General features: G+C 49.0%; 1 protein-coding gene and 1 long non-coding RNA gene across 5 annotated transcripts in view; one reads left to right on the top strand and one right to left on the bottom strand.

Annotated features, from left to right (window-relative positions):
* Positions 1 to 562: 562 nt before the first annotated feature.
* On the bottom strand, positions 563 to 5,039 carry LOC137217200 (uncharacterized). 3 transcript variants are annotated; one of them, XR_010940049.1, is made up of 4 exons: positions 3,311 to 5,039; positions 2,842 to 2,992; positions 1,060 to 2,568; positions 563 to 874 (listed from the first exon to the last, which is right to left on the bottom strand). It is a non-coding gene; the product is annotated as an uncharacterized lncRNA (long non-coding RNA). The 3 variants fall into 3 exon arrangements; XR_010940045.1 differs by having other exon boundaries at positions 2,842 to 5,039; XR_010940046.1 differs by having other exon boundaries at positions 1,060 to 1,131; positions 2,842 to 5,039.
* The window catches only part of TCEA3 (transcription elongation factor A3), a 36,072-nt gene continuing 12,006 nt past the window's right edge, over positions 1,925 to 25,990 (top strand). The window contains exons 1-7 of one of the 2 annotated variants that reach the window (XM_067723669.1): positions 1,925 to 2,059; positions 7,014 to 7,076; positions 7,835 to 7,940; positions 8,421 to 8,556; positions 15,546 to 15,608; positions 23,868 to 24,031; positions 24,203 to 24,264. In XM_067723669.1, the coding sequence (XP_067579770.1) occupies positions 1,991 to 2,059; positions 7,014 to 7,076; positions 7,835 to 7,940; positions 8,421 to 8,556; positions 15,546 to 15,608; positions 23,868 to 24,031; positions 24,203 to 24,264 (663 nt within the window). In that variant the 5' untranslated portion in view covers positions 1,925 to 1,990. Of the gene's footprint in view, positions 2,060 to 6,989; positions 7,077 to 7,834; positions 7,941 to 8,420; positions 8,557 to 15,545; positions 15,609 to 23,867; positions 24,032 to 24,202; positions 24,265 to 25,990 lie in introns of both variants that reach the window. The other variant, XM_067723660.1, reaches the window with a different exon arrangement.

Below are 25,990 nucleotides of genomic sequence, written 5' to 3'. Positions count from 1 at the left end.
ATTGATGGTGTACGTATTTGTTTAAGGTTTTTCTTACCCATAGACTGGGTCTCAAGCTTGCTGGGGCTGGGTCTGTCTTATTCATTGCTTGGACATTCAATACGTATCTGTTGAATGAATGAGAAACCCACCCCTTCCTACCTTGGTCCCAGCACAGTTAGAAGATTTAACCAAAATTTTAGAAATGGAGACCTGATTGAAAAACAAGGTGCTTATTTGGGGTTTGCTAGCACTGCACTCCTGGAGACACAGATTCAAGAAGCGCTTCAGGGCTTCCCTGGTGGCACAGAGGTTAAGAATCTGCGCTCCGCAACAGGAGAAGCCACCGCAAGGAAGAGTAGCCTCCGCTCGCCGGGTCTAGAGAAAGCCCTCCCGCAGCAACAAAGACCCAAGGGGGCCAAAAATAAATAAATAAATAAAATAACGAAAAAAAAATATATATATAGAAGCTCTTCAATTGTGTTCTGCAGGACTACAAAATGGGGAGGCTTATGAAGGCAGAAACCGCAAGGTTACAGTTAGTTACAGGAGTTGTTTGTCAAGAATTACAATTGGAGCTGGCCAGAAGTAAAGGTGCTTATTTAATAAGGATTGGTTGGGGTCCGAAATGGTTAAATAATTTCAAGGGGAGACCTTGAGACCATAAGGTCTGCAGCTGGCAAGTGTTGTTCTGAGTACTCTGGTGATGTCCATGGATCTGGTACAGCTCAAAGAAAGTTCAGGTTTTCAGTGATGCAGAGATGTGTCTGAAACCAGATCCTCAACTGCTACCGGACTCCATTTTTTTTTTTAATCGGACTCCATTTTTGTATGCCTGAATTGTGATCACTCTGTGTTAATTTCAATTTGTCATCAGAAGCCAGGTGAGTCCACCCTGTGATGGAGGATGAGGTTCTCTAAGTTTCTCTCAGGAAAGTGGAGATTTCACTGAACACTCCAAGCCACAACTTCCCATCCCCACACACAGCGGACCATTTTTCATGCCTCCCTTCCAGGCCCATAAGCACCCACACACACACTCCACACACACATAGGTCATTTTCTATCAATTAAACTCACGTTTAGGAAGGGATCTGGGTCTGCTGGGGACACTTGGAAGGTCCTTCCACAGGAACACAGATGTGTGCACAGCTGTGGAGGCATGATTCTGTTTCCTCCCTTCCAGATCCAATCCCACTGGGGAGGCAGTGTCCTGACCCCGACTAAATAAGGGGCACATGCACCTGGACACGGATTTCTCAAAGTTTGGTGCGCTTAAGAATTTCCCAAGCCCTCACTACTCAAAGTGTAGTCCGTGGGACCAGCAGCACTCGGAGAGCTTGTTAGAAATGCAAAACCTCACTGTAACAAACAAAATTGAGGGCAACAGTGGGCCTGGATACACGCGTGTGCACGAATAGTGAGCACAGGGTAGGACAAAATTGGATTTAATGATCATGCAAAATAATGTGATTCAAGCATACCAAACTGCCTCCACTTGGGCATAGGCATGAACTAGGTCGGCTGGCTTTGAGCTGCAACGGTGCAGAGACACGGGAGCCCAGAACTCTTCTGGAAGCTCCCAGGGCACCCTCGGGTGCCCTCCTCGCCGCAACAGCCTCTTGTGGCCAGGGACGACGGCCTCCCCATTCGCCAGAGAGCCCTCCTTCCCAAATCTCCCTTCAGCTCCCGGCGCCCCAGGACCGGCCCGAGGTGGAGGGCCCGCTCTCGCAGCCTCGTCCCTCTCTCGGGTAGCCCGACTGGCGGGCGCGGGCAATCTTTGCCCCGGCGAGTCCTTGAAGTCTATATTTAGCGCATGCCACCCCTCCCCCACTGCCGGGAGGCAGGCGGCCGAGGGGGTGCGGGGGGAGAGCCCCGCCCCCGCCGGGCGTGTGTGTCGGGTGCGTCTGGGGCCCGCGCGGCTTGCGCGCCCTCAGCCTTTGCGCCTCCTGCACCCGAAACCCGGCTGCCGCCCCTGCGCCCCTCGTCCCGCCGGGCGTCGCGGGCCAACATGGGCCAGGAAGAGGAGCTGCTGAGGATCGCCAAGAAGCTGGAGAAGATGGTGGCCAGGAAGAACACGGTGAGGCTGCAGAGTTCGGGCCGCAGCCCCAGCCCCCGGGAGGCGCGGCGCGTGCGAGCCCGGGAGTCCCGGGGGCCCGTGCTGGCTGGACGCCCGGGAGGCGCGTGCGGGACTCGGGGACCGGAGGGAGGCACGGCCGGGGCAGGGCTCAGCGCCCCTTGGGGACTGCTGGCACCTCGGGGTGGGCGTGTGCATGGCCCGGGGCTCCGGGGTGGACCGTGCCGGTCCCAAAGACTGGGCTTGAGCACGTACGCCTGGACCTGCAGGGTTGGGGCCCCTGGGTAGCTTGTGCAGGGCCCGGGAAAGAGAGTGAAGAGACCGGCAGCTGGAAAAGGACTTTCGAAGCCCCGGGACTCGGCGTGTGCAAAGCCCAGGGAGCGGCGGTGACTGCGGGACGGGGGAGCCGGAGACTGGGGAAAACAAAATCCTGGGTGACCCGAGAAGGGGCAAAGAAACTCGAACTGATGAGGGGTGCTGAGCCGCGTCTACGCCGCACCCCGGGAGTGGATCTGGCGGAGAAAAGCGAAGGGCCTCGGATCCCGCAACCCCACAGCTTGAGGCTCCAGGAGCTGCTCTGTTTGCAACTCTCCCTTTCCTTGGCCGAGGGTTGGGGCCCAGGCGGGCGGGGGCCGAACAGGTGTCGGGCAGCCGCTGCGCCCATGGGGCCCGCGGGGCGGGGGAAGGGGGACCGGCTGCAGGCCTGGGCTGCGGGGCGGAGGAGGCCGGGGTGGGGGGGAGAGAGGGGCCCGGAGGTTGCGGGGAATCAGAGATGGAGGCCTTACCTGCGGATCCCTGAGCGCTCAGTGCCAGGAGCCCTCAGCGCGGGCCGACTTGAAGTTAATATTTGATCCTCCCTGTGATCTTTGCCTCAAGTTGGCTGCCGCCCTGTTGCCTAGACAAGCAAACTTGGCCTTGGGACGGAGAGGGCTGGAGCTCACCAGGAGAGGGAAGAGAGAGGAGGGTAGGCCAGCAGGCAAGTCCCTCACTTTGCCCTGTCCCAGAGCCCTCCTCCTCCCACCATCTGTAGGCATATGCTGGAGCAGGACCTGCGTTTCCAGCACATTCTGTAATCCTAGGAGCTTGAGAGAGGGATGGACCCTAAGGGTGGTTTTAGAGCAGGGAAGAGGGAGAGGTCACTGGATCCATGGAGTGTCAGGGAGCTCTCCCGTAGACATGGGCAGTAATGAGTTGGTGTCCATATAAAGACCAGAGCCTCAGTTTCTTCATCTGTAAGAAGATGAGATTACCTACCTCCTGGGAAGGAATGTCACTGGATTTTTGTCTCTGCTGGTGGTGGTGAGGGTGGAAGAGATGTGAAACCCTTAGGAAGACCTGGACTGGTGCTTGGGAAGGCTTCGAGAGTGACTCCTGCTTTTGCACAGCCAGAGGAAACACACAAGCCTGCAGAGTGTTGGGAGCCCCCATTCCAGGATGCTCCAAAGTCAGTGAAACTGAGCCTCAAGTCACCAGGCTCAACTGGGGGCGGCAGAGCCCAGCCCGGGGCTCCTGAACCACATTCAAACTCAAGTAGACGGGTTATCCCAGCCCTGCCCCTTGCTGACCCCAGGTTTGGGCCAGGAGATTCTGGACCTCTGCGTGAGGGGTGTGGGGGCCGCTTAGGAGACCTGAGAAAGGCAGCTTGGCTGAGGAGGAAGGGACCTGCCCCGGCCTCCCCTCACTCCTTTTATGGACCTAGACCCACCGCTCTATTTTCCCTCTCTGGCCTCGATTTCCTCTTCTGCGAAATGGGAAGAGGAAATGGTGTCCCTTGGTGAGGATTCCTGTGGAAGTACCCAGAGCTTTCTCCAGGAAAGATGCAAGTCTGGCCTCAGGGTCCCTGTAGCACAGAGCCAGTCTGCAGCCACGTCTGCGCCTGGGTTCTTGGCAGCATCTGGGTGGGCACAGAGCTCTGGGCATGTGACCTAGAAAGGTGGGGCCTGCTCTGGGAGCGAAAGTGGGCCCGCCCAGTGGTGGTTAGGGAGAGGAGGACACACTTCCTGTAATAAGACGGATCTTCCACGTTGCAGCTCAGGCCCGGGGTTTACTGCCAATTACTGAAGTCCCAGCAACTTAGAGCTTTTGTCAGATGCTGGGAGCGCACAGCAACTGTAACAGCTTCAGACTTACAGCCAAACATCCTCATGATCACACACAACAAACATAACTACGTACATGCAGCCACACACAATATATGAACATATATCACACACAACTATGAACATAACTACATAAAAGACGTGGTTACTGACCCTGGCATGACTGACACACTGACCATTATATTTGCAGAAGGATACACAAAAACAACTACACACGTGCCTACACGTGTGCATACATACAATAAGCTACACCCCGACATGCAAATCTACAAACTTAGCAGACAGCCACACTTACATGTTCAGACATGTTATGACACGGCCATCATCCCTCAAAGACAAATAAACACATTATGCTTCGAGCAGCGTACACACAGCAGCTCCCCACCTGGACCAGAGATACTGCCGGCTGAACATCCCATTCGTGCATGCAGAGAGACACAGCTGGCAACATTTGCACAAGGCTTTGTGAATCCAGCTACAACCCAGGCTCACGGCTGTTCTCCAACATGACCCAGTTATACAGTGTGACATGCAGAGGCACACGCCCAGTGGTGAGCTGGAACTGGCTTAACACTGTTGAACTTTCAGGAATTTTGCAAGCCAGTTGTTAAATACAGCCATTATTTTTAACATTAAATTATACGTTTACAATTAAATAAATTATATTAAAAACAAAGGTCATAGGGCTTCCCTGGTGGCGCAGTGGTTGAGAGTCCGCCTGCCGATGCAGGGGACGCGGGTTTGTGCCCCGGTCCGGGAGGATCCCACATGCCGTGGAGCGGCTGGGCCCCGTGAGCCATGGACGCTGAGCCTGCGCGTCCGGAGCCTGTGCTCCACAACGGGAGAGGCCACAGCAGTGAGAGGTCCGCGTACCGCAAAAAAAAAAAAAACAAAAAAACAAAAAACAAAGGTCATAAATACTCCAAAATCATCACTTCTTTATTATTTTATTGCATTTTACTGTCATCTATGGTCTGGAGGTTATTTGCTTCTGTTATATCAGTATGGTTTCACATCACACATCTCTTCCCAATACCTCCTTCAGGTCAGTCACAGCATATTGGTATCTTGACATTGGCCATGGGAGGAGTATTGACACCACAGAAATGGGCAAACACTACAAATCAATTTTTTTTCTTTGAGAACTTGTTGTTAAACATTGACCAACATACCACTGCACTTACCCATGTTGATATTTCATGATTGCACACGTCTAGCCAGACCTACGTCCATACCTACCTACATGGTTGTATATTGGGTCGAACCCAAAGGGCCTAAGTTTGAATCCCAGCTCAGTTCCTATTTCTCTTCTCTGAAAATGGGATAATGATTCTGTAAAAATGGGAATAGTAATAGGACCTACCTCATGGGGTCATTGAGAGAGTTAGAAGAGATAATGCATGTAAAATACTTAGAACCGTGTCCAGCAGATAATAAGCCTTTAACTAGTGATACATGCAGGCTTATATGCCCACAAGTTCACGTGCACACACATCCGCAGGTCACACCTTGGAAAACAGACTATGAACCCAAGTTCTAAGGGAGGCTGAGGACTGACAGAGGGCAGCTCTTGGGATGTGGCCCAGGAAGACTAATAGGGAGGGGCTTGGTGGCTGGCAGTGCACAGTGGGACCAGGACTCGGGCATACAGAACACAGTCAGCTGCTGCTCCCCAGGGAACCCATCTCAGCACCGGAGACCGGGGCTGGCTTCTAGGAAGTGGGTGGAAAGAAAGAGAAGGCTGAAATGGGTCAGGGGTTGTTCAGGGCCTGGCAGCCAACAGCTTTTCACATCCGAGTCTCCTTTCTTCCCCTCCCACTCTCCCCCCCTGCCTTCTGCTTTCTGCTTTATTCACTCACTCAGGGAGATGCTCCCTGAGTGATGAGTTCAGCATGCTGAACCCGGAGGTCTCAGAGATTAAACAGTCCTCTTCACCGGAGAGAAAAGAAAGTACATGTCCACACAAACACTTGTACATGAACGTTCCCAGCAGCTTTATTTGTAATTGCTGCAAACTGGAAACTACCTAACAGTGCTATTAACAGGTGAATGGATAAACAAATTGTGGTATATACAGGCCATGGCAAACAACTCAGAAAAAAAAGGAGCTGTGGATCTGTGCTACAATGTGCGTGAATCTCAAAATGATTACAGAGTGAAAGAAGCCAGATACGAAATTCCATTACAGTCACTTTCTATAAAATCCTTCAAAATGCAAGCTCATCTAGAGGGGTTGGGGGTGCAGCGAGGGATGTGTGACAAAGGGGCACAAGGGATATGTCGGGGATGCTGACTATGTCCTTATCTTGACTGTGGTGATGGTTTCAGGGGAGTATATGTATGTCAAAACTCATCACATTGTAGCCTACAACATGTGCGTTTTATTGTATGTCAGTTATACCTCTATAAAGCTGTTTAGAAAAAGCCACAGTCCTCAACCTACAGACGTTCCCAGTTGGGAAGTGAGGGGAGGCATATACAGACATAAAAGCAGAAGCAATAAGCCATGAAGCAATTAATTTTAGAGGAAGAGATGGGGAAGGGAAGAGAATGCCCAGTGGAAGGAACAGCAGAACCAATGGCTGGGGGTCAGGGTGAGTGGGTAGGGCTGGACCCTTGCTCAGAGGGGCTTGAACCCAGCTGGGTGGTGGGAGGTGAAGTTAGAGAGCTGGTTTGGGGCAGAAGATTTTCCTTCTCTCCTTCTGTTCTTCGACCACTTGGCTGCCTGTATCCTGTCACTGGAAGAGTCTCCTCCCTACCTCCTGCCACCCTCCTTCCCACTGAGACCACACAACGGTCAGAGAGGGGCCTGGGGCAGACCCCACGGGCCTCAGCCCTCACCTTGTGGCCTCCCACAGGAAGGGGCCCTCGACCTTCTGAAGAAGCTGAACAGCTGGCAGATGTCCATCCAGCTACTCCAGGTGGGTGGGGATGGGCAGTGCCTGGAGTGGAGGGTGACTTTGTGGGGTAGGGAAAGACCCTTTAGGGGGAACCCTCCAAGGATGGGGTCTGGGAGGAATTTCTGAAGGGAAGGCGGCAGGATGGGATCTTGAGGTACTCTGGGGGTGGGAACCCAGGCCTTTAGATGATGGCAGGGTAGCTTCTAAGCCCTCGGGGCCCTCTGGGTCTGGGGGAAAGACTGACTTGCTTTCCTTGTGTACCCCAATTCCCAAGGCCCTGGGCCTGTGGGATCCAAGAGGCCAGTGACTCAGGGAGAGGGAAAAGCCCCCCATTTTTAGATCCTCCATGTGTTACCCATGTAGCCCCCAAACTTTACCAGAAGCTCTTAGCCCTGAAAAATCAGCAATACCCAAGCTGTAGTAGCCAGAGCTGTGTCTTAAGCTGAAATTTGAACTCAAAGACACCAGGGGACAGAGAATAGGGAGGAGTCCTGGTCATCAGCCAGACCCACCACCACTGCTCCAGCTTTTCACCAGAGCCGCAGTTACCCATCCCTGCAGGGCGCTGGGCCTTGGGCACTGACCTCACTCAGGACAGCAGGTCAGGGCCTCAGTTACAAGGTCAGGGTTATTACCTCAGCCACAGGTCCAGGCTGGAACTCGGGAGAGGCTGCGCCAGGGGAAGGGGGTGATTGAGCTGGGGCAGGTCTTGCCAGTTAGGGCAGCCAGTCCAGTGGGTCCTAATTCCCAGGCCAGCCACTAACCCTCTCGCTTTGCAGACCACCAGGATTGGAGTTGCCGTGAATGGGGTCCGCAAGCACTGCTCTGACAAGGAGGTGGTGTCCTTGGCCAAAGTCCTCATCAGAAACTGGAAGCAGCTGCTGGGTGAGAGGGGCAGGGTCGCTTGGGCCAAGTTTTCCTCCCAGCACCTGGATGGACGGTGCCCAGCTTATAACAGGCACTCAGCGTATGGTTGTTGAATGACTTAATAAGTGACAGATGGCCTCTAGTGGGACTGCCAGTGCTTGTCTAAACAAGTGGGAGATTTGTAGATGGGTGGGTTTTCCTGTACATGTTCCTGTGTATATATATCTGTGTTCTTGTGTGTTTGTACATATCTGTATATACACATTGATATGAATATGTGCATAGGTGTGTGCAAAGGTCTTTCTGTCCCCATGTGTGAGCTTCGGTTTGCACACACATGTGCATATTGGATATGCGCTTGTTTCTAAACAGGTATTTGTTGGGGGAGGTGGAGGCTATCTCAGTCCCTGACCTTTGCCCCTTCTTCCCCAGGTCCTGGGTTGGGCTGAGACAGAGAGTTAAGGAACAATGTTACCATTTTGTTTTTACACTCCCCAGCACCCCCTAAAGGAGAAAAAGGAGAGGAAAGAGTAAAAGCAAAGAAGAAGGAAAAAGGGCTTGACTGTTCAGATTGGAAGCCAGAGACAAGCCTTTCTCCACCAAGGAAAAAACGAGTGGAAGAGCCCAAAGACAGGTATTTTTTCTGGGATGGAGAGAAGGGAGCTGACACTTGTCACATCCTATAGCAACACCTCTGTTTATATAACTTCATTGAATCCTCACACACCAGGAGGTGGTTATTGTTATTATCTCCTACAGTGGCCCCTCTGGGGGTCTTCTTGGCTCAACCAGACAGACTCACAAGACCCAAACAGGCCATCCCCGACATAGGCTTTGCTTAGAAGGATTCAGGGACAGGAGATGCACTGTGCCAGCAGGGTAGCCTCAGGTGTTTCTCATCACCAAGAGTTCTCACAGGGGACCACGCAGCATCCAGAGCTATTCTCTGGCCCACCCAGGTGACATTCTCAGGTGCAGAGAATGAGACCACAATGGGTAGGAACCCCCTGACTTAGAAGCCCCACGTCCTAAATCTTATAACAGTCCCATAGACAAAGTTTCCAGGATCCCAGCAAGGGCAATGACCAGTTACAAGAGCAATGACCACTGCACTCAGGGTAGCCCAAAGGCCGTGGTTTTCCACTAATCATTTATAGTTCTTTCATAGCCCTTCCTGTCTAGACACAGTTTACCAATCAGTACTCATTTGCACTAGAAGCAACGCTGCCTAGTAGTACAGCTGACGTTCCACCTTTGGCAGGGTTCCAGGTAAATGGGGCTAGGAACTTGTCCACAGAGAAGGAAAAGTGTTTTGTTGGCTCTTCATTCAAATTGCCAATTTGCGACACAGAAGCTGAAGGTTGGGGAGCAGGGCCTTTCTCAATATCACTCAGCCATTATGTGACAGAGTGGGATTCCCATCTTTGTCTGTCAGGCCCCCAGACCTCTGCTGAGGTCTCAACACCGTGCCCATTCCCCTTTGCCCACCCCAGCCAGGGTCCCCCAAAATGCGTGACTTTCTGTTAGACCCAAATGCCTTATCCATGACAGTAGATAAAAGCCTTCATGGATGGATTAGTAAGTCCTACCTATTCCCTGTGTGACTAGAAAGATCACTTAATTCCTTAGGGAGGGGGTCATCTGATAGATAAGGGGGTGAGACTAGATAACACTGAATGGTACCTGATGGTACTAGATAATACAGATAGTATCGTGATATACCAACATTTTTAATGTACATACATTTTTTGCCAAGTATATCCACTACAAGGTATTCATTTTAAGGAATTAATCAGATTAAACATACAGATGTTATGTTCTGTGTGTAACATTTTTCAGCTGACATTTCTGAAACATGTTTTCCTCTGAACGCTTTTTAAATGAATGTTTATTATAATTCTATGAAATAAGTGTTTTTAGGAAATGATGCTATAGGAGGAGTGTTTCTTGACCAGGAGGAAGATATACCTCCACCACACTACTCCTATTTTTAGTTGTAAAAATAACTGTGGGGCAGAGGAGATGCTCCGTGCTACTCTTCCCACAATGCACAGAATAGTCCTACACACCAAAGAACCATTTATTATGTTCAAAATGCCAATAGGGCCCCCATGGAGAGAATGGAAGAATATTTAATGACGTGGAAAAATATTCACTAAGTATTAAGTGAAGCTGTGTACTATATAGTGTACTATATAGTTTGATTCCATTTTTATAAAAATTAATTAACTGAATTTTATGTACATGCATAGGAAAAAAGACATGAAGGATATACACCAGGATGGTAATAGTGATTATTTCTGGGTGGTAAGATTGAGAGGTTTTTTTCTTCATCTTTTTTTTTTTTTTAAGATGTAATTTTTTTAAGATTTATTTTTATTTATTTATTATTTATTTTTGGCTGCATCGGGTCTTAGCTGCGGTATGCGGGATCTTCGTTGAGGCATGCACGATCTTGCGTTGCGGTGCGCGGGCTTCTCTCTAGTTATGACGTGCGGGTTTTCTCTCTCTAGTTGTGGCGCTCAGGCTCCAGGGTGTGTGGGCTCTGTAGTTTGCGGCACGCGGGCTCTAGTTGAGGTGCGCGAGCTCAGTAGTTGTGGCACGCGGGTATAGTTGCCCCGCGGCATGTGGGATCTTAGTTCCCTGACCAGGGATTGAACCCGTGCCCCCTGCATTGTAAGGCAGATTCTTTACCACTGGACCACCAGGGAAGTCCCTCTTCTTCTTTTTGCAAATTTCTGTATTCCTAATGTTTTCCCAATAAATATGTACCAATTTTGAAATGAGAAAAAATAATGAAACCATCTTTAAAAAAACAAAATTGTATCTGTGTGATTGTAATTAAGAAGAGCTTCATATTCTAAGTTTTACAATAAAATTTTTTCATCTGTTTTTACAATAAAATTTTTTCATCTGTATTGTTTTTTTCACAATGATTCTGTATTGCTTTTGAAATCAGAACAACAGTACTTTTAGGGCCTTCCTGGTGGCGCAGTGGTTAAGAATCCACCTGCCAATGCAGGGGACACAGGTTTGAGCCCTGGTCCGGGAAGATCCCACATGCTGCGGAGCAACTAAGCCCGTGCACCACAACTACTGAGCCTGCGAGCCACAACTACTGAGCCCGCGCACCACAACTACTGAAGCCCCTGTGCCTAGACCCCATGCTCTGCAACAAGAGAAGCCACCGCAATGAGAAGCCCACGCACCACAACAAAGAATAACCCCTGCTCGCAGCAACTAGAGAAAGCCCACATGCAGCAGTGAAGACCCAATGCAGCCAAAAATAAATAAATAAAATAAATTTTAATAAATAAATAATAAAAAGTAGGAAAAAAAATCACTCACATCCCCACCACCCCAAAACAATCACTATTAATATTTTGGTATATGTTTTTTCTTTCTATTTTCTCTTTGTTTTCTATAGTCATCATCAATTTTATAGTCTGCTTTTTAAAATGCAGTACTTGTCAAATGATTGTGTAATCTTTTGTATGTTCTATTCCTTTCATTTTGCTAATTTTGCAATTATATCCCACTTGGAGAAATCCTGATTGGCATTTAACTTTTCACATGGTGTGTTTGGTTTTCCCAAACGGGTTAGAAGGTTGGCTGCCAGGGATCCTGTGAGCCACCGTGCCCAGCATGGAGTGAGCATTTATTGAATACTGCTAGGCCCGGCTGTACCATTGCAGTCCCCTGTGGAAAATTCATGCTCTGGCTGGTCTGGCCATGTCTGGAGCCACTGTTTGGTTCTGAGCACCTTAGCAAATGAAGCCTCAGGATCTTGTGAGATGTAGTTGAAAGACAGAGGCTGAGGAGACCAAATGGGCTACGGGACTAGCCTGTGGAATAGCAAGTGCAGACATCTGGGAACAGATGGCAGCCTGAACACAGGTGTTTCCTTTTGCTCTGTCCCCAAATCCCACTGAATGATCAGCAAAGGGATTTCTTTTAAAGGCCTACAAGGACAATAGGTAATGGCAAGGAGACGGTTGGAAAGCAGAAAGCCAAATTCTGGGCTGAACTTAATCACTTACACACACCCTTAGACTCTGAGACTCAGTATTATGGCCTAAGCATCATTATCTCACTATATATAAAATGTATGTGTGTGTGTGTGTGTGTGTGTGTGTGTATACATACACATATATATATCCTTCTAGAATTTTTCCTATGCATTTACCCATGAAATACTTATTGTATTCATAAAATGGAATTAAACTCTGTGTTCTATTTTGTAGCATTTTCACATAATATATTTATTTATTTCAACGGTGAGTCACATTTTTATAAAAAGTTTAGAAAGTCAAACACAAGAAGAAAATAACACTGTTAACATTTTGATGTATATCTTTCTCATCTTTTTTAAGAACATAGAGAGAGTTGTATTTTCTTAATAAAATTGGGACCTCACTGTATGTACTGTGTTGTAACCAGCATTCTACAGATAACATCCTGGGGCATTGAATTGTGAATGCCAGCTCACTTTTCACAGCTGGAGCTATGAGATGAAGCTGTCACCACGGCTGAGCAGGCAGTGGTCCCCCCACCTTGCTGGGAGAATCTAGTGGGCAGGGGTCCTATTTCAGCTCAGTTGATGAACTTCCTTTCTTTTTAGTTTTCTTAATGACAATTCATTATCATTATTTATTATATAAACAGTATAACCACATTAGTACAATGTAAAGTAAGAACTTAAAATATTTCTTCACAGTTTGCCACTTCTGACAAATGAAACAGCTTTCATTTTCTTCTCTTCCCTCCCTGTCCTGATCTACTTACATACATAATTTCCCAATTCCTGTAGGCAGAGTCTACAAACTATTACATCCCTGTTCAGTTATCTTCCTAGTGTATTCTAGGCATTTTCTCATGTTCCTGAATAGTTTTCATAATCATTTGCAAAAACTGCGGAATATTTCTGGTTTGTTCTGAAAGGAAAAGCAATGAGGAAGGGCCAGAAAATGGGGAGTCTCGGGAGTTGTGGGGAGAGGCTCACATCTTCCCTCCTTTCTCCCGCTGCAAGAATTTCAGCTTCCGGCTCTGCCTGCACCTGTCCATCCCCATGGGGCACTCGGGGAAGAACCCCGCAGAGGAACTCCCAGGGCCCCGTGTGGGACTGGAGGGGCGTGTGAAGGAGGGTCTCTGCCCCTCTCCCTTTCTGCTGCCTCTCCCTGTGTTTAAGCTGGGGCAAAGGTCCAGAGCTGGATGAGTCTGGTCCACAGGATAATTAGAGCTGGTCCCTGAACCTTCCTCACCCACTGTCTCCCGGACCACCTGGAGGATGAGATGGGAGCTGGAAATCCATGCAGGAACCTTGCATAATCTGGAAGACCAGAAATCAGATACCTAGGATTATGGAGTATGGAGGACAGCTTTGTGGTGGGAACTGCTGTAGGGATGTTAATGATCTAAATTCTTCTTCCCAGCCAGCCCCCAAACATAGGTCCTTTACTCTCCATTTGACAGATGAGGGAACCGATGCTCAGAGAACATGACCTGCCCAGGGGCAGGGCTGGGATTGCAAGTCAAGTCGTCGTTGCCTCCCTTTTTAGAATGATAAATGTCATATATGTTTGTATGCGTGTAGAAAAAGATTTGGAAGGAAGGACATTAAACCTAACAGTTGTTACCTCTGGGCAGGTTTCTTTTTCCACTTTTTAAACTATTTCTTTACTGTTCGACTTCATAGCATTCAGCAACAAACATTTATAGAGCACCTACTCTGTGCCAGGCACTGTTCTATTCACTTGGGAGAAGTCAGTTGAATATATTAGATTGGGCCTCCCAGAAGCAGACCCTGAGATACGGATTCAAGTGCAAGAGGCTTATTTGGGAAGTGATTTCAGGAAATGCAGACAGAGGAGTGAGGAAGTGAGACAGGGAAGGGAAGGGAACTGGCACAGGGTGCGTTCGTGGGCAGGTAACTGCCCTGGGTCACCAGGGCTTACATCCCGCTGGAGAGCAGTGGAGAACACACCTCAACTCACCCTCTGGAGGGCCGAGGAAGCTGGGGTATTTGCCCACCTATTTCCATGTGTCTGGTTGAGGGCTGCTCCTGGGGCTAACTCCCCAGCACTTCCTGCCTACCGGTCTGCTGGCGCTGGCTGGCATGGAGAACTCCCTGGGGCAGAGGCCCAGGGGATTTTGCAGGAGGAAGACCTTGGGCCCCAGTGGACTTGGGAGAAGGAGTGCCCAAGGAATGATGTGGGCTCAGCAGAGACAGCGTCCACCACAGTGAACAAAACCCACCAAATTCTGCTCTTTCGAAATTTACATGAGAGGTGCTCGGACAATGCATAAAATAAGCAAACAAATAGTCTGTTAGAAAGTGATACTTTGTGCTGGAATTAAAAGGAGAGCTGGGGGACTTCCCTGGTGGCGCAGTGGTTGGGAATCCGCCTGCCAATGCAGGGGACACGGGTTCGAGCCCTGGTCTGGGAAGATCCCACATGCCGTGGAGCAGCTGAGCCCATGTGCCACAACTGCTGAGCCTGCGCTCTGGAGCCTGCGAGCCACAACTACTGAGCCGCAGCTACTGATGCTCGCGTGCCTAGAGCCCGTGCTCCGCAACAAGAGAAGCCACCGCAATGAGGAGCCTGCACACTCTAATGAAGTGTAGCCCCTGCTCACTGCAACTGGAGAAAGCCCACGTGCAGCAACAAAGACCCAATGCAGCCATAAATAAATAAATAAATATTTAAAAATAAATAAAAAGGAGAGCTGGGTAAGTGACATGGGGAGTTACAATTTACAAGCAGATTAAAATGATAAAACCAAAAAAAGGGGAAAATGCATTCTACCGTATAAAGACTGGCTACCTGTATTTTGGAAAATGGGGGGAAACTTTTCCCTTCTAATCCCATCACCCTGATATAACCATGGTTAGCATTTGGATGTATTTTCTTTTCATCTTTTCCCCTCCTAAGCATTACTTTTCTTGCCTGACTTAAGACACAGTATGCATCTAAATTTGTGCCCTGCTTTTTTCTTTTTCTTTTTGGCCGCACTGGTGTGGCATGCGAAACTTCCCCAACCTGGGATCAAACCCGTGCCCCGCTGCCGCGGAAGCACAGAGTCTTAACCACTAGACCACCAGCAAAGTCCTGTATCCTGCTTTTTCACTTGCCGTTTTAAACCCAGCTCTTCTAGCTCCAAGGCCCACGTGCTTCTCTCCTCCTCTTAAGGTGCCCACAGGAGAGTCTGAAGCTGATCTTCTCCAGCTCCTCATGAGAATTGACAATCCCAGGAATTCCAATCCATCGATTCCAGCTAGCCAAGGCCTGCCTGTCAGCAAGGAGGAAGGGCCTGCTGAGAATTAGTTATTAATAATTAGTAACACATGACATAACACATGTAACATATCTGACACGTATTAGGTGCTTGGCAGATCTTGGTTTCCTTCCCTCGTATTACTTCGTTTGATGGAGGGTAGGGGAGGGTGACCAGCCAGCACCTCCTGGAGCTCTCACTCCCAGGCAGCTGTGGCCCAGGTGGGCTTCGTCATCCTCAGCGCAGCAGGCCTGGCTCCAGGATGCCTTCTCTCCGGCCTCTGAGCTCCTAGACCAGTACTCATGCTAGCCTACGAGAGTGTCTCATCTCCAGTTTCTTTTCTTTCAGGAGAGACTCTGTGGACTCCAAGTCTTCGGCCACCTCCTCTCCAAAAAGACCATCGATGGAAAGGTAAAGGAAACCATGGACTTCTCCACCCCAGCAGTCCTGTTCAGCATGTTTGTCTCTCTCTGTTTTACTGGAGAAAGCCCGAGGCAGGGGAGAGGAGGAAACGTCATATCTTATGTTGCCTCTGATTTCTAAGACCACACAGTAAGACTCGGTGGGCCTCTGAATCAGAGGTGTGGCTCCTTCACTGGGGTGGCTGACCAATCACTATTGCCCCATCACTGTTTGGGGAACATTCTCAAGGTCAAGTCGAACCCCATGAGAACGGGTCTTGAGAGACTGTACCCGGACTGGGATCTCTGGGCTTGGGCAGAACTGGTTAGGGTATCTACCCTAAATCATCAAGTCACTCATTCATCAAATATTTATTGAGGGCCTGCTATGTGCCAAGAACTGTTCTAGGTGCCAAGGATATAGCAGTGAACAAAAGAAACAAAAATCCCCACAGGCATGAGGCCTATTTTTCTCATGGGGGAGACAGGTAATACATATGATAAGTAAAGCACACGATGGTTCAAAAGGTGATAAATGCTATGGAAAACAATAGGGCAGAGTGAGGGGGATTGGGGAAGGATGGTCACTGCAGTGGTCAGGAGAGCCCTCGTTGAGGAGGTGAAAGAAATTAAAGGAATTAGCCTGGCAGACATCGGGGTCATTCCAAACCAAGTGCTCGGAAGTGGGAGTGTGCCTGGCAGGGTCAGGGAGCAGTGAGGTGGCCAGTGGGTCTGCAGTGAATAAGCGAGGGGGGGAGTTGGAAGATGGAGTGAAACAGGAGCCACTGGAGGCTGCTGAGCGTGGAAATTCTATGACCGAATTTATCAGGATCCCTCTAGCTGCTGTGCTAGATTGTTAGGGCCAGGGGCAGAAGCAGACAGACCAGCCAGGAGACTGTTTCCATAATTCAGGCAAGATATGATGGTGGCTTGGATCAGAGTGGCAGCAGTGGATGTGGGGAGAAGTGGGGGACCCCGGGTATATTCTGAAGGGAGAGCGGTCAGGATTTTCTGACGGACTGGATGTGGGGTACGAGAGAAGAATACGTGTCAGGATGACTCCAGGACTTTTCACTTGAGCGTCTGCAAGGATGGCGTCGCCATGGATTGGTATGGGGAGGACTGTGTGTACATCAGGCTTGAGGTGGGAGATCAAGGGTTCAGGTTTGGATATGTTGGATTTAGGGGTGTATAAATCATTCAGGTGAAGAAGTTGAATAGGCAATAGCTTAAACGAGGCTGGAATTCAGGAAGAAATCCTGGGCTGGAAATATAAATTTCAGTCATTAATGTGTAGATAGCATTTGAAGCCACAAACCTGGATGAGATCACCAAGGAGAGATTGTGGATGGAGAGAGGAGTATGAACTGTCGTCCAGGAGGGAGGTCAGAGGTCAGAGCAGGAGAAGCAGGGCGAGGGGAGAGCAAGGCAGGCCAGGAAGTGGCTTAGAGGTCTATCAAGGCAAATGATTAAGGTCCAGGGGCCGTACTGGATGCTGGGATGACCAGAGGGAGTGGTAAGGGTGTTGGCTTCTAGTGGAGCGTGTGTGGGAGCTGCCCAGGTATGTTAGGCCTAACGCACCAGTAAGACTGACATTGGAAAGAAAAGAAGAGGCGCAAATATTAGGTCGTTTAAGGTTTCATGAAGATAAAACAGGCCCGGGACGTTGATGGGGCTGCTGTGTTGCAACACCCCACCCTGGCAGCCGAGTGCCAGCTCCAGCCATTGAGTGGAGGCTCTCTGGAGTGCTGGAGAGCGAATCTGAGGCTGCATCCTACGTCAGAAGAAAGTTTTGTAGTCAGTTAGCAACGTCTGCCATGGGTGAGGCCTAGGAATCGAGGCTCCAGCATCATCCTGGTTCTAAAGCAGCCTCTTCCCGGCTTGCAGACAGCCACCTTCTCGCTGTGACTGCACATGACGGAGAGAGGGAGCTTTCAGTCTGTGTTCTCTCTTCTTTTTTTTTTTTTTTTTGCGGTACGCGGGCCTCTCACTGTTGTGGCCTCTCCCATTGCGGAGCACAGGCTCTGGACGCGCAGGCTCAGCGGCCATGGCTCACGGGCCCACCCGCTCCGCGGCATGTGGGATCCTCCCGGACCGGGGCACGAACCCGTGTCCCCTGCATCGGCAGGCGGACTCTCAACCACTGCGCCACCAGGGAAGCCCTCTCTTCTTCTTATAAGGGCATTAATCCCATCATGGGGCCCCACCCCCGTGACCTCATCTAAACCTAAGTATCTCTCAGAGACCCCACCTCCTTATACTATCACTCTGGCAGTTAGGGCTTCAACATATGAATTTGAGGGAGACACAAACATCTGGTCTATACTATAATGTAATAATGGGAGGGAGGAGAAGAGCACTACTGGAATTGAGTAGGCAGGGGCCAGAGATGCTAAATGTCCCGGATGTGAAGGACAGCCCTGCATAAAGAAGGACTGTTCTATCCGAAAATGAAGCACTGAGCACTAACCCATTTCTGGGTTCGATGTTATAATAAACACATTTGGCATTTGTGTAAGGATTTATACCTTCAGGCTCCTCTCCTTACTTTGCCTTGTGGCCTGGAAGTCTCTTGGCACCCTTCCCATAATGCATTCTTTCTCTGAAGGTCAGTCAAGCAGAGTATGTTTGGCCTTCCAGTAGTTGTGCCATTTCTTGCTGGTTCAGTATTGGGGGTGGGCAACCCAAAGGAAGAGAAGCAAGTCTTGTGAATTCACTTTATCCACTCCCCAGACTGTTTCCTGCACTCTCTACCTCTCTATTTTATCTTTCTCATTCATTCATTCATTCAGCAAGCATATTTGTTGAGCACCTTCTTGCAAACTCAACATCCTGCAGGGGTCAAGGGCATGTTTACACACTGGGTGACTAGTGGAGAGTACCTGCCCGTCTGAAGGGGATACCCACTACCCAACCCCAGCTGGTTGATGCTTTTATGGAAATGCAGGCCCAGAGTGCCATGCCTTCCAATTTTTTAAGGAAAGCTGGCCAATGCGATTTTCATAAGAAACGCCCAATTTTATATATTGGCAACATATTCAGATTTTTCTAAGACACAGTAGGGCAAACAAAACACATCTGTAGCCCACCAGTTTGTGGCCTCTAAAGCCAGGCAAAGATATAAACTCATGATCTCTGCCTTCACACAGCTCATCACTAGTGTGGAGGCAGACACCAAAATGCTTGTTTTTCGAAGATATAACGCATACTGGGAACACAGTATCTCAACATGACTGGAGAAGTCAAAGGAGACTTCGGGGAAGAGAGAGTATTTGTGCTGAGAAGTGAAAGATGAATTGCCTGGTAGACAAGCCAACTGAGGGCATCCCAGGCAGAGGGAACGGCACATGCAGAGGTGTGGCAGTATGAGTGAGCATGGTGCTCGGGGAACTGTAGCTGGAGTACCAGGGGACAGACCACAAAGGCCACCACTGTGACAGAGAATAAGGTTGCGCTTTGCCAGCTGCCCTTAGGACCATTTGTCTTAATCGGTTGACTTTTGTTTTCCCCCCCACCGAGCAGTTTCGGCAAGGTGGTGGTGCAGTAACCAAAATGCCCTCTAGGTGGCGCATAGGAGCAGCAAGACGGGCCTCCGGGGGCCTCTGCTCAGTCCTGGGGCAGGAGGATTTTTTAAGGAATTGGTGATGTCAGACCACAGGCTGGTGCTGGCACTGCCACATCCGGGGAGCAGAAGGAAGCTGCTGACAAATCCAGCACCCCCGCCCCCGCCGATGATGCCCTCTCTGCAACTTGGCGCAGTTCCCAATCATGTGCATTGAAAGCAAAGTGAGCGTGGCTGCCTGATATGCCGTCCAGACACGAATCCGAGCCAGCCAGCCAGCTCCTAGCCAAGAGGAGGGACTAAGGCTGGGAGTGCCTTGCCAGGAAGGTGCGGGGGGGGGGGGAAATACAGCAGGCAGCCCAGCCTAGTCCAGGTAAGGGGACTCTGGAAAACTCTGCGCTTTTTAGAGACACAGTGAGATGTGTTGAAAAGAATTTGGAAGGCAGACAGAGCTAGATGTGTGGTCTGACTCTGCCATTTGCAAGTTGGGTAACCTTGAGAGAGTCGGTTCAACTCTCTGAGCCTCAGTCTATTGAACTGTAAGATGGGGATAACTATGACCCCACCTCTCAAGGTCACTGTGAGGATCAAATGAGATAACGAAATGCTTAGCACCATCCCTAACCCAAATGAGTACTCAATAGATGCATAATGCTTAGTAATAATACTCACACTTAATGTGGCAATCTCTGTAAGCAGTCTGTGTCTGGAACTCCCTTAGGTGCTTTATTCTTCTAAGCAACTCTGGAATGTGGGTACTATTGTTTTCTCCATTTACATGTGAGAAGACTGAGGCACCTAGAGGTTAAGGAACTGACCCAAGGTCAAATAGCTACTAGGTGGTGCTGTCGGACACTGAACCTGGGAGTTTGACTCTGGGGCCTGGGTTCTTAATAAATATACCACCCCAGTGTGGCTGTCTCCAAAATGACAACTGCTGTTAATGTTTCTTACTATTATGCCTCCTTCCAAACAGTGTGCTACTGACTCCTGGTGGCTCCCCGTTGGTGAGTGCTAGACATTGAGGATGTGGTGATGGGCACACAGGTCAGTGAAGGGCAGCACCAGGAAGAATCTGGGGCTCCATCCCAGCTGTAGGAGATGGGTTGGCCCAGGTTGTGGGAGCTGACAGATGCTGGCTCAGAGGGAGATCCGTCTCTTAAGCCTAGAGAAGTGGGGCAGCTGGTTTTCCAAACAGGACCTTCCCCTGCCCATTTCAGCTCTGTCTAGAGCCCTGGATGTGCCTTTCATCTCTCTGTGGCCAACTCCCTCAATTCCTCATCTATTCATTCATTTGACAGAGATTTATCATGTGTCTACCTAGAGCCTTGTCACAGGTGCTGGGAGACAGTGGTGAACCAGCTGATGGGGTCCTCATACTCTGGGGCCTGTAATCGGGAGATGCAGGCAGACAGTGTTTATAAACACATAAACAAGCTAATTTTAGACTTGGGTAAGTGCTGTGAATGAAAGAAATCAGGTCATGTGCTAGAGAGTTACAGGGCAGGACAGTCGGCTTGGCTGAGGTGGTCAGGGAAGGCCTCCCTGAGGATGTGACATTTGAGCTGAGACCTGCCTGGTGGGAAAGCTCCAGTCATCAGTTGTAGGAAAAGCTGGAGGAGGAAGAGACTTCCAGGAGGAGGGACCAGCCAGTGCAGAGGCACTGTGGTGGGAGTGATAGGTGTATTTAAGAAACAGAAAGCAGCAGTGCAGTGGGGGACTTCAGTGAACTGTGAGGGGAGTGGGGCATGAGATTAGGTCAGAAGGGGAGACGGGCCAGATGTAGAGGGGAGGGTAGGAGGCCATGGTGAGGAGTTTGACTTTATGCTGAAAATGATTGGAAGCTTAGAGGGTCAGAAGCAGGGGAGCGATGGGATCAGCAACCCTCCAGGCTGCTGTGTGGCAAATAGATTGTAAGGAGGGCAAGAGGAGACCAGCTTTGGGGCTATTGTGGCTGTGCAGGTGAGAGCCCAGGGGCTGAGACCAGGGTTGGGTGCAGGGGGATTCATTTTGGTCGCAGGCAGCCCTTAGACTTTAGAGTTTATACCCTTCCCAGCCTTCCCGCACCCACATCTTTACTCCCGCTGAAATCTGACTACAGGAGAGAGCTGGTTGGATCTCAGCTTCCCTGTCCCTCCCTGTGCTCTGCTGCCAGGCAACCCACTTGTCAGACAGAGCTGGGTAGAATCCAGGGTAAATTAATCTAGAAGAGTAAAGTTCAAACTGCATTTAAAAAAAAATAAAAGCTAGGGAATCCCTTTGGACAAAATTTTTGGGAATTCAAAATGTAAACCTTGGGAGTTCCCTGGTGGTCCAGTGGTTAGGACTTGGTGCTTTCACTGCCCTGGGTCTGGGTTCAATCTCAGGTTGGGGAACTATGAAAAAAAACCCATAAACCTTAAAAGGGGAGAGCCTTCCCTCCTCAGACCACCCCACTTCTGTGGCAGCACTGAGACACCTTTGAGGAGCCTCAAGGCTCCAGAGAACACAAAACTCTCAGTGGTCCAAGCGTATCTATGGTGACAGACGGGATCCAAGGTTAGGACAAACAGCACAAGTTGGGGGACGAGGAGGCAGACGGCAGAATTCACACTGATCAGTGTTCAGCAAGTTGTCAGATGGGATTCTCTTGCAACCCCAGGTTTTTAACACTGGGAAGCTTGAACTGCTCAGCCAGCCTCACTCCCAGACACAATTTCTTGGGCTTGACTTTTCAGAAGCCCAGCATCATCTTCACTAGTATTAAGTACGCTCATATTGCTGTACAACCGTCACCGCCATCCATCTCCAGAACTTTTTCATCATCTGAAACTGAAACTCTATACTCTTTAAATAATAACTCCCCATTCTCCCCTCCCCCAGCCCCATTCTACTCTATGAATCTGACTACTCTAGGTACTTCATATTAGTGGCCGCTTACAATATTTGTCCTTTTGTATCTGGCTTACTTCACTTATCATAATGTCTTCAAAGTTGTAGCATGTTTCAGAAATCCATTCCTTTTATAGCTGAATAATATTCCATTGTGTTATATACCACATTTTATTCGTACATTCATCTACTGATGGACACTTGGGTTGCTTCCACCTTTTGCTGGCGGCTTCTTGAGAACAGGAAGACAGGAAGCTTCTGGTCTGAGCCATCAGCACAGAGGGACCATTCACGATTGTCAAATGTTAACAAACAAAAAAAGTGTTTCTCATGACAAAAGTATCAATAGATATATTCTTTATAGAAGACTTAGAAAATATGTATAAGTGAAAGAAGAAAATGAAAATCTCCTATAATCCCATCTCAGAGAGATAATTGCTATTAACATGGTGTTATGGTCTGAATATGTGTGATCCCTCAAAATTCCTATGTTAAAGCCCCAACCCCCAATCTGACTGTATTTGGAGATAGGGCCTTTATGGAGGTAATTAAGGTTAAATGAGGTCATGAGGGTGGAACCCTGATCCAATAGGATTAGCATCTTTATAAGAGACACCTTGAGAGCTCACTTGCTCTCTCTCCACCACGTGAGGGCTTAGCAAGAAAGAGGCTGTCTACAAGCCAGGAGGAGAGCTCTCACCAGAAACCAAATAAACCAACACCTTGATCTTGGACTTCTCGGTCTCCAGAATTGTGAGAAATGAATTTCTGTTAGGTCATGCAGTCTATAGTATTTTGTTATGGCAGCCCGAGCTAAGACACATGGTTATCCTTCCAGTTCATATATATTTGTGGTCTTTTAAGCCAAAACCAAAATGGGATCATTCTTAGGCCGTGTATCATAGGAGTCAAGAGCATAGACATTGGAATCAGGTAGATCTAGGTTCAAATCTTAGCGTTGTAACTTTAGGCAGATCTCAGTAGTGTAACTCTGTTTCCTCATCTGCAAATGGGGATGATTTACAGTATCTACTTCCAAGGACTGCTGTGAGGATCAAATTAGGAAATGCTCCTAAAGTGCCTGGCACAGTTCCTGGCACGTGGTTAAAGACAATTCTCTTAAGTGGTGGCAAATTCATTATTCACTGGACTGTAGTGAGGGAACTTTTCTGGTTTGTCTGCTTTATCCCTTGTTCTTAGCACAGTACCTGGAAAATAGGTGCCTGATATTTATTGAATGAGTGAATAGATGGTTCTGTGAGAGCAGATAGAGAGAGCAGCTAGCATGGTGCCTGGTGGATGATGGAGTTATTGGCATCGTTACACTTTCTGTAACCTCTCAGTAGAGCACAGTGGTTGGCTAAGTGCCTGGGTACCAGAGTTCACCCTCTTGGGTTTCAATTCTGGTTCTACTGGTTTCCAGATATGTCACCTGTCATATTATTTTAAATGCATCTTTAAATGCACCTCTCTAAAATGCACTTTAAAATATAACTCTAAAATGGGGCTACGTATAGTACAGACCTCATGGGGTTGTTAGGAGGATTAAATGAGATGATCCTTGTCACGTGCCTAAAACAGTACCTTCCGGACTTCCCTGGCCATCCAGTGGTTAAGACTGCACGCTTCCAATTCAGGGGACTCGGGTTCGATCCCTGGTCGGGGAAATAAGGTCCCACATGCTGTGCAGCCAAAAACGAAAAAAAAAATAGTACTTTCCTCATATGGTTTTTATGAGGATTAAAGGAGATCGTCCATAAAGACATCTAGAATGGTGCTCAGTAAATGCTTTATTCACTTAATGTCAAAATGTCTATTACTGATTTTCATCCTCAGATCAAACAGTGGCAAATCGAAAGCAGAGACTCCCAGAACACCCAGCAGCCCCTCGAGCCCCACCTTTGCCCCCTCCGTCTGCGTCCTGGCGCCCTGCTATCTCACGGGGGACTCTGTCCGGGACAAGTGTGTGGAGATGCTCTCTGCAGCCCTGAAGGCGGACGGTGAGAGGGCCTGGGCCAGGGACGGGGGAGGGAGGGCTTCCCAAGGTCAGGGAGAGGTGGTCTTTCTCAGCACCCTGAAAGTGGTACAGGATGTTAGAGTCCCCTGTCCAAGCAGGCCTCACTGCCAAGGTCATCTCCAGCTGATGTCTGTGTTTCCCGAATCTCTTTTAGACGATTACAAGGACTATGGGGTCAACTGTGACAAGATGGCATCAGAAATCGAAGACCATATCCTTGAGCTGTGCCAGGGCTGTGGGTGCCTGAACTGTCCAGCGGCAGGTCTCCCAAGTACAAGGGATCCAGGACAGTGAGTGGGCAATGGAAGGACTCAGGCATAGGCTCCTGCTCTGCCCCTGAACCTGAGTTCTTAATTCTAGCTAACATCTATTAAGTTTGGCACCTGCTGGCCTTTTGATAAGCTGTTTACGAGCAGTACATCATTTCACGTTGAGAACAATCCCACAAGGTAGGTTCCCTGTGGGATTAATCCCATTTTACAGATGAGGTAACTGAGGCTAAGAGCAGCTAAGTTACATGCCCAAGCTCATACAGTTAATAGTAGTGGCAGAGTTGGGATGATTTGAACCCAGAAAATGTGACTGTAGAACCTGAGGGCTCAGACAGGCTGTGTCTTTTTTTTTAAGATTTTTTTTTTTTTTTGATATGGACCATTTTTTGAAGTCTTTGTTGAATTTGTTACAATATTACTTCTGTTTTATGTTTTGGTTTTTGGCCACGAGACATGTGGGATCTTAACTCCCCAACCAGGGATCGAACCTGCATCCCCTACATTGGAAGGCGAAGTCTTAACCACTGGACCTCCAGGGAAGTCCTCAGGCTGTGTCTTGACGTGCCTGGGTTGTGACATTGTCAATGAGTCGAGACAGAGAGAGAGGACAGCATTCCTTGTGCTCAGCCCTTCCCTCTCTTCCTCCTCTGAAGATAACAGCTCCCATGTTTGACCCCCTAATATGTACCAGGCACTGTGTCCTGGGCAATTGACACTTCCTACCTCTGTTAATACTTGCAATAATCTCTGTGAGGCAGGGGCTGTTGTTCCCATTTTACAGATGAGGAAACTGAGGCTCAGGAACTACTGAGTATCAAAGCTGAACTGAAAACCTTGGTCTTTGGATTCCATGTCCTGAGTTCTTCCCTTATGCGCCATGCTTCCACTATCTGAAAGCAGCCTTGTCTAGACAGAGGAGGTGACTACCATGTGATATGGCCGATTGCACCGAAAGATTTTTTTTTTTTTTGGTCGCACCACACAGGATTCAGGGATCTTAGTCCCCTGACCAGGTATCAAACCCTGGCCCCCTGCAGTGGTAGCGTGGAGTCCTAACCACTGGACCACCGGGGAATTCCCAAGATTTCTGTCTTGGAGGGGGAATCCCTCCACACTGTGCCCCACTGAATGAATGCATGGAATTCCTTTTACTGGAGACAAAGCTTTGCATATCAAAAAGGTATGGAGGGTGGGAACAGAATCCCCAGGGAACAGGGGTCTGAGTGTCCCATTAAGGCCCTTTTCTGGCCTTCTGGGCTCTACCTAGGGGCTCAGCTGGGGTTGGGAAGGTACAGGGGCCATCTCAGAAAACAAACTTCCTGCTTCCATCTCCTGCCTGAGAACCACCCTATTATCTTTCAACATATCTGGGAGTTTCCCTTCACCATCATGTAGTTATTAACCAGCACTTCTTGAGCTAATCTAACACCTCTCCAAGTACATTTTCATAATTTCCGATTAATTCAGTAACACAGAACATGAGGTGTCAGAACTCTCAGGAGCTTCATCTTTGTTTTCTCCCAAACAGTTGTCCCTCCAAGCAGGTCCCTCCACCTTCAAGCCCAGTTGAGACAAAGGTGGATGATCCAGTCCATAGTTCCACTGCTGGCCTTCCCTCCTCTGAACGACCCTCTTCTGAAGGACAGGAAATCAAAGCTGCACCAACGCTT

This window comes from Pseudorca crassidens, chromosome 2 (assembly GCF_039906515.1).
Source record: "Pseudorca crassidens isolate mPseCra1 chromosome 2, mPseCra1.hap1, whole genome shotgun sequence".
Classification (NCBI taxonomy): domain Eukaryota; kingdom Metazoa; phylum Chordata; class Mammalia; order Artiodactyla; family Delphinidae; genus Pseudorca; species Pseudorca crassidens.
This window is presented reverse-complemented; position numbering and strand designations above follow the sequence as displayed.